At 46.2% G+C, this 14,402-nt stretch overlaps 1 protein-coding gene across 1 annotated transcript; it reads left to right on the top strand.

The window, feature by feature from the left end:
- Positions 1-6,500: 6,500 nt before the first annotated feature.
- LOC121271258 (zona pellucida sperm-binding protein 3-like) lies at positions 6,501-8,075 on the top strand. Its single transcript, XM_041177079.1, has 7 exons — positions 6,501-6,616; positions 6,705-6,808; positions 6,901-7,078; positions 7,165-7,291; positions 7,372-7,460; positions 7,547-7,668; positions 7,954-8,075. The coding sequence occupies exons 1-7, from the start codon at positions 6,501-6,503 to the stop codon at positions 8,073-8,075; spliced, it is 858 nt and encodes a 285-aa protein (XP_041033013.1).
- Positions 8,076-14,402: the final 6,327 nt, after the last annotated feature.

The raw sequence follows: 14,402 nt of genomic DNA, 5'->3' as shown, positions 1-14,402 counted from the left end.
CCCAGTGTGAGAAATAAAACACAAACCAACCAGTGTGGGTCTCAGACCCACACCCAGCTCCGTCTGTGTGTCCGCTCAGTTCAGTTAGATCGAGTGCAGTGTAATATCACCAAAGTTACAGGTTTTTCCACACAAGATAGGGAGACAAAAACGGAGCTGGGGTGGCCATTTCAGTTAGAGAGGCAATTACATCTGTGAGAAGGATTGATATATTAGATGGATCATCAGCTGAGGCCAGGTTGATTGATTTTAGGAACAAAAAAGAGAATACTTATTGAATGTTATGAGAGTTTCTGACTCAACCACCCTTTCAGGCAGTGAGTTCTAGACTCCCACCACTCTCTGCGTGAAAAAATCTTTCCTTAACACCCCTCTTAGCCTTCTACCTCTTACCTTAAATCTATGCCCCCTTTTTATTGACCCGTCTACTAATGGAAAAAGTGCCTTCCTATCCACCCTATCTATGCTCCTCATAATCTCATACACCTCTATCAGGTCCCCTCTCAACCTTCATTGCTCCAAGGAAAACAACCCCAGCCTATCCAATCTTTCCTCATGGCTCAGACACACTAGCCCAGGCAGCATCCTGGTTAATCTCCTCTGCTCCCTCTCCAGTGCAATCACCTCCTTCCTATAATGTGGTGACCAGAACTGCACACAGTACTCCAGCTGTGTCCTAACCAGCGTTTTATACAGTTCCAGCATAACCGCCCTGCTCTTGTATTCTATGCTTCAGCTAATAAAGGCAAGTATCCCACATGCCTTCTTAATCACCTTATCTACCTGCCCTGCTACTTTCAGGGATCTATCAATATGCTCACCAAGATCCCTCTGATATTCAGGGCTTTTCAGGGTCCTACCTTTCATAGCGTATTCCCTTGCCTTGTTAGCCCTCCCCAGGTGCATTACCTCACACTTTTCTGGGTTGAATTCCATTTGCCACTGCTCTGCCCACCTGACCAGTCCATTGATATCCTCCTGCAGTTTACGGCTATCCTCCTCACTAGTTACCACTCTACCAATTTTTGTCTTATCTGCAAACTTCTTGATCATACCCCTACATTTAAATCTAAATAATTTATGTACACAACAAACAGCAAGTGCCCCAGCACCGAGCTCTGCGGAACCCCACTAGAAATAGACTTCCAATCATAGAAACATCCCTGTACCATCACCCTCTGCTTCCTGCCTCTCAGCCAATTTTGGATCCAATATGCCACTTTGCCTTGGATCCCATGGGCTTTTACTTTCTTGCCCAGTCTGCCATGGGGAATCTTATCAAAAGCCTTGCTAAAGTCAAATGCATTACCCTCATCAACACTCCTGGTTACCTCCTCAAATAATTCGATCAAATTTTTCAAACACAACCTTCCCTTATCAAATCCATACTGACTTTCCCCGATTAATCCTTGTCTCTCCAGGTGCAGATATATTCTGTCCCTCAGTATTCTTTCTAGTAACTTCCTCGCCACTGAGGTTAGACTGACTGGCCTGTAATTTCCTGGTCTATCCCTTCCTCCCTTTCTTAATAATGGAACAATGTTAGCAGTCCTCCAATCCTCTGGCACCGCATCTGTGGCCAGAGAGGATTTGAAAATTATTGCCAGTGCCCCTGAAATCTCTTCCCTTGGCTCCCTCAACAGCCTGGGATACATCTCATCCGGGCCTGTGGATTTATCCATTTTTAAGGCCGCTAGACCTGCAAGTGCCCCCTCTCTCTATGTTAATTTCCTCTAATACTTCACAGTCCTCCACCCTGATATCTGTATCTGCGTCGTCCTTTTCCATTGTGAAGACCAATGTAAAGGATTCATTGAGGCCTGTACCCATGTCTTCTGGGTCCCCACACAGATTACCTCTATTATCCCAAATTGGCCCTACTCTTTCCCTAGTTATTCTCTTATTCTATATATATTTAAATAACCCCTTTGGGTTTTCCTTTATTCTACCAACCAGTGCTTTCTCATGCACTCTCTTAGCTTTCCTAGTTTCCTTTTTAAGTTCCCCTCTACACTTTTTACACTCCTGTAAGGACTCAGCTGTATTGAGCCCTCGGGATCTGCCGCAAGATTCTCGTTTTCTTCATCCTAACCTTTACGCCCCTTGACATCCAGGGTTCTCCAGGATTGGTTCTCCCCACCCGTTGTCTTTATGGAAACATATTTGCCCTGTGCTCTCGTTATTTCCTCCGTGAAGACCCCCCACTGCTCCGACACAGTTTTATCTGCAAGTAGCTGCTCCCAGTCCACTTGTGCCAAATCGCTTCTCATCTTAGTAAAATTAGCCTTTCCCCAGTTTAGAACTTTTATTCCTGGCCCAACCTTATTCTTTTCCATAACTATCCTAAATCTAACTGAGTTATGGTCACTATCTCCAAAATGCCCCCCTACTGATATGCCTTCCACCTGCCCAGGCTCATTTCAGAATATTAGATCCAGAACTGCCCCCTCCCTTGCTGGGCTTTCTACACATCGTCTAAAAAAGTTCTCCTGGATGCATCTTAAGAATTTTGCTCCCTCCCTACCTTGCACACTAAAACTATCCCAGTTAATATTTGGGTAGTTAAAATCCCCTAACATTACTGCCCTTTTATTCTTACACTTGTCTGAAATTTGACTGTGTATTTGATCCTCTATCTCTCCCTGACTGTTTGGGGGCCTTTGGTACACAGGTCATATCTGACTAATCAGATTGAAGTTTCTGAGGAAGTAACAAGTAGGATTGATGAGGGTGGTGTAGTTGATGTGATACACATGGATTGTAACAAGGCTTTCAACAAGGTTCCACATGGCAGACTGTTTAAAAAAATAAAAACCCATAGGATCCAGAGGAATGTAGCAAGCTGGATACAAAATTGGCTCAGTGGCTGGAAACAAAAGATGGATGTTTTTGTGACTGGAAAGCTTTTTCCAGTGGGGTTCCACAGGGCTCAGTACTGGTCCCCCTGCTTTTTGTGTTCTATATTAATGATTTGGGCATAAATGTAGAATGGTCAAGAAGTTTGCAGACAGCAGAAAAATTGGTTGAAAGCGAGGAGAGTTGCTGTGGACTGCAGGAAGACATCAATGGACTGGTCAAGTGGGCAGAAAAGTGGCAAATGGAATTCAACCCAGAGAAGTGTGAGGTGATGCATTTGGGGAGGTCAAACAAGGCAAAATATTACACAATAAATGGGAGGAGACTGAGATTTGTAGAGGAAGTGAGGGGTCTTAGAGTGAATGTCCATAGATCCCAGAAGGTAGCAGGACAGGTTGAGAAGGTGGTTAAGAAGGCAGATGGAATCCTTTCATTTCTTAGCCGAGGTGTAGAATATAAGAACAGGGAGGTTAAGCTGGAACTATATAAAACATTAGTTAGGCCACGACTTGAGTGCTGTGTGCTGTTCTGGTCACCTCGTTACAGTAATTGCATTCGAGAGGGAACAGAGGAGATTTACCAGGGTGCTGCCAGGGCTGGGAAATTGCAAATATGAGGAACGATTGGAGAGGCTGGGGTTGTCCTCCTTGGAAAAGAGGAGGCTGAGGGGAGATTTGATTGAGATGTACAAAATTGTGAAGGGCCTGGATAGACTGTATGGGAAGGGCCTATTTACTTTAACAGAGAGCTCATTGACGAGGGGATATAGATTTTATGTGATTGATAGAAAGATTAGAGGGGAGATGAGGAAAACCTTTTCTCACCCAGAGGAACTCACTGCCTGAAAGGGGAGTAGAGGCCGGAACCCTCAACTCACTGAAAAGCTGTTTGGATATGCACCTCAACTGCCGGAACCTGCAGGGCTACGGACCAATTGCTGGAAAGTGGGATTAGGCTGGGGGGGTTCGTTCTTCAGCCGGGGCAGACATGATGGGCCGAGTGGCCTCTTTCTGTGCTGTAAACATTCTACAATTCTACGTTACATTCAGATGGTTCCTAGGCAGCCATTCACACCTCATCTGGACACATCTTTTGTTCCTTTACTTTACTTTGTACCATGAAACCTTTTATCCTTTAATCTCTCCTGCCCTCCACACTATCACACACCTTCCCTTTTGTTCATCAACATCTTTCCCGACCAGACCAACTCCTATGGATCCAAATAAAATTGGCCTTCCTGGTAATAAATCCATGAGTTCTGTCATTAGTGGAGATTGTGGAGATTGTGGCAGGTTAATTGGTTCAATGTTGCTGCTTCTGGTCTCATTGGTGTCAGGTGAGTGCAGATTGTGTGTATAAAAGGTGCTGCTCGGTGGCTGAAGGGATGGTTGAGTTGTTTGATATCATTGGGGATTTTGTAGTGAGGGCTTTGTTCCCAGTGCTGGTGTTAGTTGGAGCTGTTTGTGGCCCTGATACTTGGCAACAGTTTCTAGTCCAGAGGTTTCCATGGGGCAGAGTAAAAGCCACCCCTGTGCCTCAGACAGTCTCTCCTCTTGGGCCTCCCTTTGGTTCCCATTTCCGTGTGTCTGAGGGTGGAAGTGTGTCTCCACTGCAGACTGTGATGGTGCAGTGTGGAGAGGACAAGCTGCTGCTCAGGGTCCAGCTGGATTTATTTGGAACCAGGGAGCTGATCAAAGCTGCTGACCTGACCCTGGGGACAGCAGGTTGTCGCCCAACCAGGATCTACTCTCAGAACCACACTGTCCTCTTTGACTATGAACTCCATGAGTGAGGCATCAGGTTGCAGGTAATGGGAATCCTCAGCTCTTGCTCTAAGCTTGGGCTGTAGGTTGTTCCCCATTCTTCATTCCAACACTGGGTGAGATGTCAATGATATTGAGGAGATAGCTGTCTCCTGCTTTATAAAACGACAAATTAGCTTTCTACTTAGTATTGTACTTTGCTTTAACCTCTTCCTGAGTCTCTCCAACCTATGACATCAGCCCCATTGGTCTTGAACCTTCTCTTTGGAACCTCCAAGCTTTTCTTTTTGTTGTTTTGAGGATTTCCAGCTCTATTCCGATCATATCATTCAGATCAATCCAACTGGAGGTTTCAGTCCAGTTTAATCCAATTGGGTTGTCTCTTAAATGAAGAAAATTAAATGAGAATTGAGATGTATTGGATTAAAGAGGAACTCCACACTTCCCACTTTTCCTGTCATTGGAATAAATGTGGCCCTGGCTTCAAACTCTTCTATTTCCATGCTCCATATTACTGTCCACTTGTGGCTCCTTTTACTGTTAACTGAAGATGCACTTTTGTTGAGTCACTTCCCTATTAATGGATCCTGGTCTTGTTCTGATGATCTCCCTCTTTGGGTAAAGGGCTGAGGTTGCATTGCAGCCCATAATGAGGCCACCCGGCCCCTCGAGCCTGTGCCCCAATCATTAAGATCCTGACTGAACTTCTACACAACCACCATGTCCCTGTCCTCTTAACAAGCTCTTTGATTCATGTCCTCAAAATATGATAAATATCATAATATTGTGCTTTATTATAATATTAGGGTTGGGATAATTTGTGTAGGGCTGAATTGGGGACAGGTGGTCTGGAGGCTTTGAGTCATCAAAAAGAATCGAGCTTTGAAATGCTAAATCCATAAACATGGCTGAAGTTTTAGAATGAGATGTGATGAAAATTTGCTTTTTCATATAAATTTGGATTGCTTGAATTTCCAAGAGATGGTGGGATGTTACACCCAGCTTTCAGAAGTGTTAATTTTTTTAAAAGGTTATTGATAAATTAATACTAAATTTTAATATTATGAAAAGTGAAGTTGCAACAAGATATGGGAACTTTACCTGTAAAGGGGATGAGGCTTATTCAGTGGTGAAGACATCCTAAGATCTTTCACAAATGTGAGAAGCCTCCAGCCTCTGCATCAAGTTCCTGTCTAAAGGAACCAAGGATGTGTTAACTCATATTGAATTCTCCTGTCCAGGTGCTGTTGCTTTGCCAGGGTCTGTTCAAATCTGTATTACTGTTGCCTTAATGGAGGTGTCACTGGGAGCCAGATTAATCAGAAGGTTTTGGGAGTTCTTGTATTAATTTGTAGACCTATGTTTGTGCTTAATCTTTTCTTTAGTTCATGTTTACATTTTTATCTAAACCTCCTGAAGTTCTAGTGGTCTTGTTGTTTCTGAATTCCAGGCACTGATCTCAAAATAAAATACTAATCGCAAAACTGAGCGCATGATCAAGTTTCCCTTGTGGATTTGATCCACCTGACTAGCATCATCTGCCACATCATAACATTCCCTTCATGCCCCAAAATAAATCCATCTGTCTCAAATGTATCCGGTGATTGAGCATTCACTGCTCTCTGGGATGGAATCCCAAAGATTCACCACCTGCTGAATGAAGTAATTCCCTGTCACATTAATCTTAAGTGACCCCCTGACCTGAGATGCCTACCCATAATATTCAACTCTCCTCCGGCTGGGGGATGCAGCCTCTTCACACTGACCCTGTCAATCCCCCTCAGAATTGTTTCCAGGGGATGGGATGACTTCATTGTTAACCCCTGTGGAGAACATTCTCATTTCAGATCAGTTCTTCATTCCTTAACCTGATTCTTTCAGATGACTGGAGATTTCCTCTTCTACACCACCCACCTGAACCACACCCCAGAGTATCATGGATCTGTCATTGTGAGAACGAATGGAGCTGTCGTTCCCATTGAGTGTCGGTATTTTAGGTGAGAATCTTTAATCTCTTTGTCAATAAGATCTACAGCTGCTGGTGGTCTCTGAAGTTGTCCTGAAATGACTCCCCTGCCTTTCCAGGAAGGTCAATGTGAGCAGTGACCTCATTAAGCCCACCTGGATCCCATTCAGATCCACCAAGTCTGGAGAAGGGCATCTGTCATTCTCTCTGCGCCTAATGAATGGTATGTGATGGGTGGATGGGGAGTGATTTCATGGAGTCACTCACTGGTAGATACAGCCACTGTCTCTAACCCTTGTCCTCTTAGTACTTCAGGTGACTGGCTTACAGAGCGCGCTTTGACTGTCTACTACCTGGGTGAGCTCATTCACATTGAGGCCTCTGTTTCAATGACCAACCACATGCCCCTGAAGCTCTACATTGACCACTGTGTAGCTACACTGAGCCCAGACAAGGACTCCACCCCGAGATACAGCATCATTGACCACAATGGGTAAGGAGCTCTCTGCTTTCTCCAGCTGGTCCCATCTCAATGGCTTCACTTGATTCACTTCCTGTACCTTTTTAATCTTTCTTCAGTTGCCTCCTGGACAGCAAAACTGAGGACTCCTTTTCAACCTTTGTGTTGCCAAGAGATGAGCGGGAGCTGGACAAGCTCCAGTTTGACCTGGATGCGTTCCATTTCCTTGGAGATGACTGTTCCTTGGTAAGAGGAAGCTGATCACTGGGGTCTCCACGTTGAGATGGAGTCACTGAATCATGACTTGTGTTGAATGTGTCCCTCAGATTTTCATCACCTGTCACCTGAAAGTTGCTCCAGTGGATCAGAGGGATTCCAGGAACAAAGCTTGTACTTTCCAGAAGGTGCAGAATGTGTCAGTTCCCCCTCTCTCTCCCTCAGGGATGTGTTGGGTGGGGATGTGATGCACAATCTGGTTGATGGGCTGCTTCTCTTGTTTAGCTGGACCCCATTGGAGGAATCAAGCATTGACATTTGTGCCTGTTGCCATGTGGGTAACTGTGGTGCCACAAGGGAGTTGTGGTTTGGTTCCAGAGGAAGGAGAGATCTTGTACCTGAAGCTGGTAGGACATTGATCCTCTAGATGTTGGAGATCCCCCCTTTCCCCTCTCTAACTGGAGTGTTTGATGTTTCAGAGAGTGAAGCTGGATTGAAGTGGGAGGGTGAGGCCTCACTTGGTCCCCTGCTCATTCTGGATACTGATGTGACCAAGCTGGCAACAGAGTCCCTGAATGAGGCTGAGCGAAGGATGCAGGAGAGGTCTCCAGGTGGTGAGTTGGCCGACTGCTGGTTTCCATTTTCCTCTCAGTGTTTCCTTCACTAACCATTGGTTTCTCATTGCTTTGTAGGTGTGGAGTCTGAGGTGGTCCTGATCATGGCCTTGACTGTGATAGCTGTCTCAGTGATCTCTGCTTCATTGCTGGCCTTGTTCCTGTACAGGAAACACAAGCAAACTCGGGTCAACCAGTGATCAATAAAGCAGTGATTCCTTCTACCTTGTTTCTGGGAACTGATTTGTTTCTGCATCCTCCATGTTAGTTAAATGCATGCATGGGACTACTGGCTGGGTCTTGTCGATCCAAGCACAGAACTAGGCCTCATGAATGATGGATTTACTGAAGATAGAGAGAAGCAGTAACTAATTTTTTTGTGCTTCAGACCCCAGGCTTGGTATCTATAGCCACCCAGTGTGGGGGAGGGGGTATGAGCAGGTCTGGCTCCTCCTTGTGGACCTGCTCCTGAGCCTGGCTGGTGTAGGTGTTTACTTGGGCTGCCTCATTCTCTTCCACGGTGATGTTCATCCCCTGGAGAGGGGACTCACTGTATTGGAATGTTTGAGGTTGGCTGTAATCAGTGGGTATGAATGGTTTAGTCTACACTGATCAAATTTACATCCTGTTTGCAATCATTTGTCTTTCATCTCTAACACCTGGTGAAATTTTCTAATTGACTGGTCAACCAGTTAACAAAGGCCTGTCTATTGTGGGGAATAGTGAATCTGCAGCTCAATCATAAGGTGATCTGAGAGACAGCATGGCTTTAAGTGGATGGGACTAAACTCTCCATTTTCACTGGAGCTCACTAATGAGGGTATTGTCCATGTGGACCTCCAGAGGGGATTCCATCTTTCTCAGACATGGAGGGAAAATGAAGTGATTGGGGACACAGAGAGCATCATCTGACTGTCAGGAATTAACATGTGGTGGTTTCCAGGGATCTGATCTGGTGCCTGAACTTCATTTGTAATTTGTAGGGATATCCAAGTTTGCGGGTGGTAATATTCAAGCAGACAGGAGCAAAAGGGATTGAGTGAGTGACCAAACGATTGTTCATGTTCTGTGATGGAGTGAGGTCATCCACCTTGAACAAAAACTAGAAAAATCATGCTGTTATCTGAAGGAACAAATTTGAGTCCAATACCTCACTTGTGAATGGTTAATTGGGGCTAATGGCATGTTGGCCTTTCTCAGATTTGATGCTTCAGTTTTCCAAACTCTGGGCAACCACACATCTGGAGGTTTGGACATCAAACAGCAAAGGAGCCATTGTGTTCTTAGTTTAGATGCTGAGTGGCCAAAATAAAGATTGGGGTGAGGAGCAGTTTAACTCCTAGATAGAAGGTTGAGGCTGATCTGAGGTGTTTAAACTGTTGGGAGGATTTGGTAGGGTGGGTTTGGGGAATAATTTCCCCTCTGTAGGGAATTGAGAACAACAAACCTGAACTGACATTGGAGCAGGGCCATTGAGTGTGAAATTGAAGGGGAGGGTGAGAGTACCTGAGGAGAGGAAAGTATTAATATTAGCTCATGTCAGACCAGGAAGAAAAATTGGGTGCTCAACAGTTTAGTGGGAGTAAGGTTGAGGGGAAATGAGATGAGGTGTCGTGAACAAGATGAGGTTGGATAGAGCCTGAGGGGAGATGGAGAAAGACATGATTCAGGGCTAGGATAGGGAAGAGCCCGAGAGGAAGTTTGTCCTGATGGGTGATGGGAAGGGAGGGAAGTGGCAGAAGCAGCTGATCTGAACCTTTGTCACAAAGTCCATGAGCTGTTTGCTCTTGTTGTTGGTGATGGGAAAGGGGTTTACAAAGATAGTTTCAAGGAGAGAGGATGGAGGGTTCCTAACATTGCATCATGATCCTGAAATAGTGATGAGTTTTGGCGTAGGATAGCGGGACACTGCTTCATGTGGTCCAGCCAGTTCTGGTGATGATCACTCAACATTTATTCTCCCTGGGTGTTCAAGACTGAATCACTTTGACTTAAGCAGAGATGAGGGTTGGAGCAGGGAGAATGGTCTCCTGTGAGAGACCAATGGTTTCTTTGGGCACTGGGGGATCCAAGATGAAGTTGCATTTTTAACTTTTCCAAGGATGTTGGTATTGCTGGCAAGGCCAGTATTAATTACCCCTCAGAAGGTGCTGGTGAGCTGCTGCACTCCATGGATATTCAGCTGCACCACACTGCTGAAAGGGAGGCAGTTCCAGGATTTTGAGCCAGTGACCATGAAGGAACGGTGGTTATAGTTCCACAATAAGATGGTGTGTGGTTTGGAGGGGAACTTGCAGGTGGTGTTCCCATGTAGCTGCTGCCCCTCTAGATGGTAGAGGCTGTGGGTTTGGAAGTTGCTGTTGAAGGAGCCTTGAGTTAGCGCGGTGCATGTTGTAGATGATACACAATTACCATTGAGCAGTGGTGGTGCCCCAAATTGGCCTAGCAAGCTACTCAGTAGCAGCAAGTAAAAGAAACTGGATGTATCCAGCATTTACCTAGGCACTGGAAGCAACAACGACAAATCCTGTCCTCGTTACAAATGTCTGGTGCCTTGAGCCAAAATTGGGAGAGCTGTCTCACAGAAACCCTGAGCAGTCGCCTGACATCGTCATACGTATGAATCATTGCTGTCCCTGGGGATGTCCTGTTCCACTGGCAGGGCAGGCCCACCAGAGGTGGCAGCACAGTACAGGAGGGAGGGAGTTGCTATGGGAATTCTCAACATTGACTCTGGACCCCAGGAAGTCTCATGGCGTCAGGTCAAACATGGACAATGAACCCTCCTGCTGATTACCACCTACTGCCCCCACATCAGCTCATGAATCAACATTCCTCCTCCATGTTGAACACCACATGGAAGAAGCACTGAGGGCGAGAAGGGTACAAATGTACTCTGGGTGGGGGACTTAAATGTTCATCACAGCTGCTGAGTCCTCAAGGACATAACTGCGAGACTGGGTCTGCAGCAGGTGGTGAGGGAGAAACCTACCTGACCTTGTCTTCACCAATCTACATGTTGCAGATGCCCCTGTCCATGACAGTGTTGGTGCGACAAAAACTGGGCATCTATGAGGCACTGTGGGCCATCAGCAAGCAGCACAATTGTATTCAGCCACAATCAGTAACCTTGTGGCCTAGCATATCCCCCACTCTACCATTACCCTCAAGCTGGGGTACCAACCCTGGTTCAATAAATAGTGCAGGAGTGCATGCCAGGAGCAGCACGAAGCAAAGCTAAAAATGAGGTGTCAACCTGGTGAAGTGACATCACAGGATGACTTGAATGCAAAACAGTGGAAGCAGCAGCAATAGACAGAGCTACAAGCAATGGATCAGATTTAAGCCCTGCCACGTCCAGTTGTGGATGGTTGTAGACAATTAAACAATTCACTGGAGAAAGGCAGTCCTCAACAATCCCCATGCACAATGATGGGGGAGCCCAGCACATCAGTGCAAAAAGACAAGGCTGAAGCATTAGCATCAATCTTCAGCCAGAAGGGCCGAGTGGATGATCCATCTCCGCCTCCTCCTGAGGTCTCCAGCGTCACAGATGCCAGTCTTCAGCCAATTTGATTCACTCCACATAGAACCATAGAAAAGTTACAGCACAGAAGGAGGCCATTCAGCCCATCATGTCCATGTCAGCCCGAGGGCACCCAGGTGCCCTTTCTAATCCCACCTTCCTGCAGCTGGCCCATAGCCCTGCAGTTTACAGCACAAGATGCAGATCCAGGTCCTTTTTAAAAGAGTTTAGAGTTTCTGCCTCTACCAGCACCTTGGGCAGCGAATTCCAGACACTCACTACCCTCTGCGTAAAAAAGTTCTTCCTCATGACCCCCTATACCTTCTGCCTCTTATTCCCTGGTTCGAGAATTCTCCATCAAGGGAAACAATTTTACCCTGTCCACTCTATCTATTCCCCTCATCATTTTATACACCTCAATCAAGTCACCTCTCAGCCTTCTTTGTTCTAAGGAAAATAACCCCAACCTATCCAATCTTTCCTCGTAGCTACACTTTTCTAACCTTCTTGGCAACCGTCTTGTAAACGTCCTCTGCACTCTCTCCAGGGCAATTACAGCCATCCTGTAATGTGGTGACCAAAGCTGCACACAATACTCCAGTTGCGGCCCCACCAGTGTTTTATACAATTCCAACATTATATCCTTACTTTTATATTCTATACCTCTGCCAATGTAGGAGAACATTCCATATGCCTTCTTTACAACCTTATCTGTATGATGTCAAGAAATAGCTGAAGGCCCTGGATCTGCATCTGCACTGGCCCTTACAATATTCCAGCAATAGTACTGAAGGCTTGTGCTCCAGAACTTGCCGTCCCCCTGTTCAAGCTGTTCCAGTGCGGCTACAACACTGGCATCACCCAGCAAAGTGGAAAATTGCCCAGATGTGACCTGTCCACACAAAAAGCAGGACAAATCCAACCCGGCCAATTCCTGCCCCATCAGTCGACTCTCGATCATCAGCAAAGTGATGGAAGGCGTTGTCACAAGTGCTGCTTGATAGCGCTGTTACTGCTCACTAACACTCAGATTGGGTTCTGCCAGGGCCACTCAGCTCCAGACCTCATTACAGCCTTGGTCCTCAGGGCAGTGTCCAAACCCCAACCATCTTCAGCTGCTTCATCAAAGACCTTCCCTTCATCATGTCAAAAGTGGGGATGTTCACTGATGATTGCACAATATTCAGCATCATTCGGGACTCCTCAGATACTGAGGCAGCCCATGTCCAAATGCAGCAAAACCTGGACAATATCCAGGCTTGGGCTGACAAGTGGCAAGTACCATTCGTGCCACATGAATACCAAGCAATGAACATTTCCAACAAGACAGAATTTCCCCTTGACATTCTATGGCATTACCATCGCTGAATTCCCCACTATCAACATCCTGTGGTTACCATTGACCAGAAACTGAACTGGACGAGCCACATAAATACTGTGGCTAAAAGGGCAGGTCAGAGGCTAGGAATCCTGCAGTGAGTATTTCACCACCTGACTCCCTTAAGCCTGTCCACCATCTACAAGGCACAAGTCAGGAATGTGATGGAATAATCTCCCCTTGCCTAGATGAGTACAGCTCCAACAACACTCGAGAAGCTTGACACCATCCAGGGCAAATCAGCCCACTTGACTGGCACCCCATCCACAATCATTCACTCCCAAAAGCACCAATGCACAGTGCACAATGCTCTGCAGGAACTCACTGAGGCTCCTCCCCAAAGCACCTTCAAAATCCAGACCACTACCATCTAGAAATACAAGGGCAGCAATAAATGGGAACACCACCACCTGGAAGATCCCCTCCAAGCCACTCACTATCTGACTTGGAAATATAACCGTTCCTTCACTGTCACTGGGTCCAAATCCTGGAACTCCCTCCCTAACAGCAGTGTGGGTATACCTACACCACAGGGATTGCAGTGGTTCAAGAAGGCAGCTCACCACCACCTTCTCAAGGGCAATGAGGGACAGGCCATAAACGCTGGCTGAGCCAATGATGCCCAAACCTCATGAATGAACAAAGTATCTCGTATCAGCTTTCATGGTAGAAGACACGATCAACATCCCAATAATAGTGGAAGGTCAAGGGGCTACAGGGAGGAAGGGTCTTAAAACAACCACTCTCATGACAGAAAGAGTAATAGGAATACTAATGGGACTTAAAGCTGACAAGTCCCCTGGACCTGATGGCCTGCATTCTAGGGTCCGATAAGAAATGGCTGCAGAGAGAGTTTATGCATGGGCTGTCATCTTACAAAATTCCACAGGTTCTGGAGATGTAATGAAGTCAGGAGCTGAGAGTCCCTGGCAAAATCCATACTGGGCATCAGTGAGCAGGTTATTGCTAAGCACGTGCTGCTTGATAGCTGTTGATGACTCCTTCCATTGCTTTACTGGTGATTGAGATTAGACTGATGAGGCGGTAATTGGCTGGGTTGGATTGTCCTGCTTTTTGTGTACAGGACATACACGGCCAATTTTCCACATAGCCGGGTAGATGCCAGTGTTTAGCTGCACTGGAACAGCTTGGCTAGGGGCACGGCAAGGTCTGGAGCACAAGTCTTCAGTACTATTGCCAAAATATTGTCAGGACCCATACCCTTTGCAGTATCCGGTGCCTTCATCTGATTCTTGATTTTATGTGGAGTAAATCGAATTGGCTGGAGACGGGCATCTGCGATGCTAGGGACTTCTGGAGGAGGCTGAGATGGATCATCCACTCGGCACTTGTGGCTGAACGTTGTTGCAAATGCTTCAGCCTTATCTTTTTCACTGATGTGCTGGGCTCCCCCATCATTGAGGATGTGGATATTTGTGGAGCCGCCTCCTCCAGTGAGTTGTTTAATTGTCCACCACCATTCACGACTAAATGTGGCAGGACTGCAGAGCTTAGATCTGACCCATTGGTTGTGGGATTGCTTAGATCTGTCTATCACTTGCTGCTAATGCAAGTAGTCCTGTGTTACAGTTTCACCAAGTTCACATCTCATTTTTAGGTATA

Source organism: Carcharodon carcharias, chromosome 30 (assembly GCF_017639515.1).
Source record: "Carcharodon carcharias isolate sCarCar2 chromosome 30, sCarCar2.pri, whole genome shotgun sequence".
Lineage (NCBI taxonomy): Eukaryota > Metazoa > Chordata > Chondrichthyes > Lamniformes > Lamnidae > Carcharodon > Carcharodon carcharias.
This window is presented reverse-complemented; position numbering and strand designations above follow the sequence as displayed.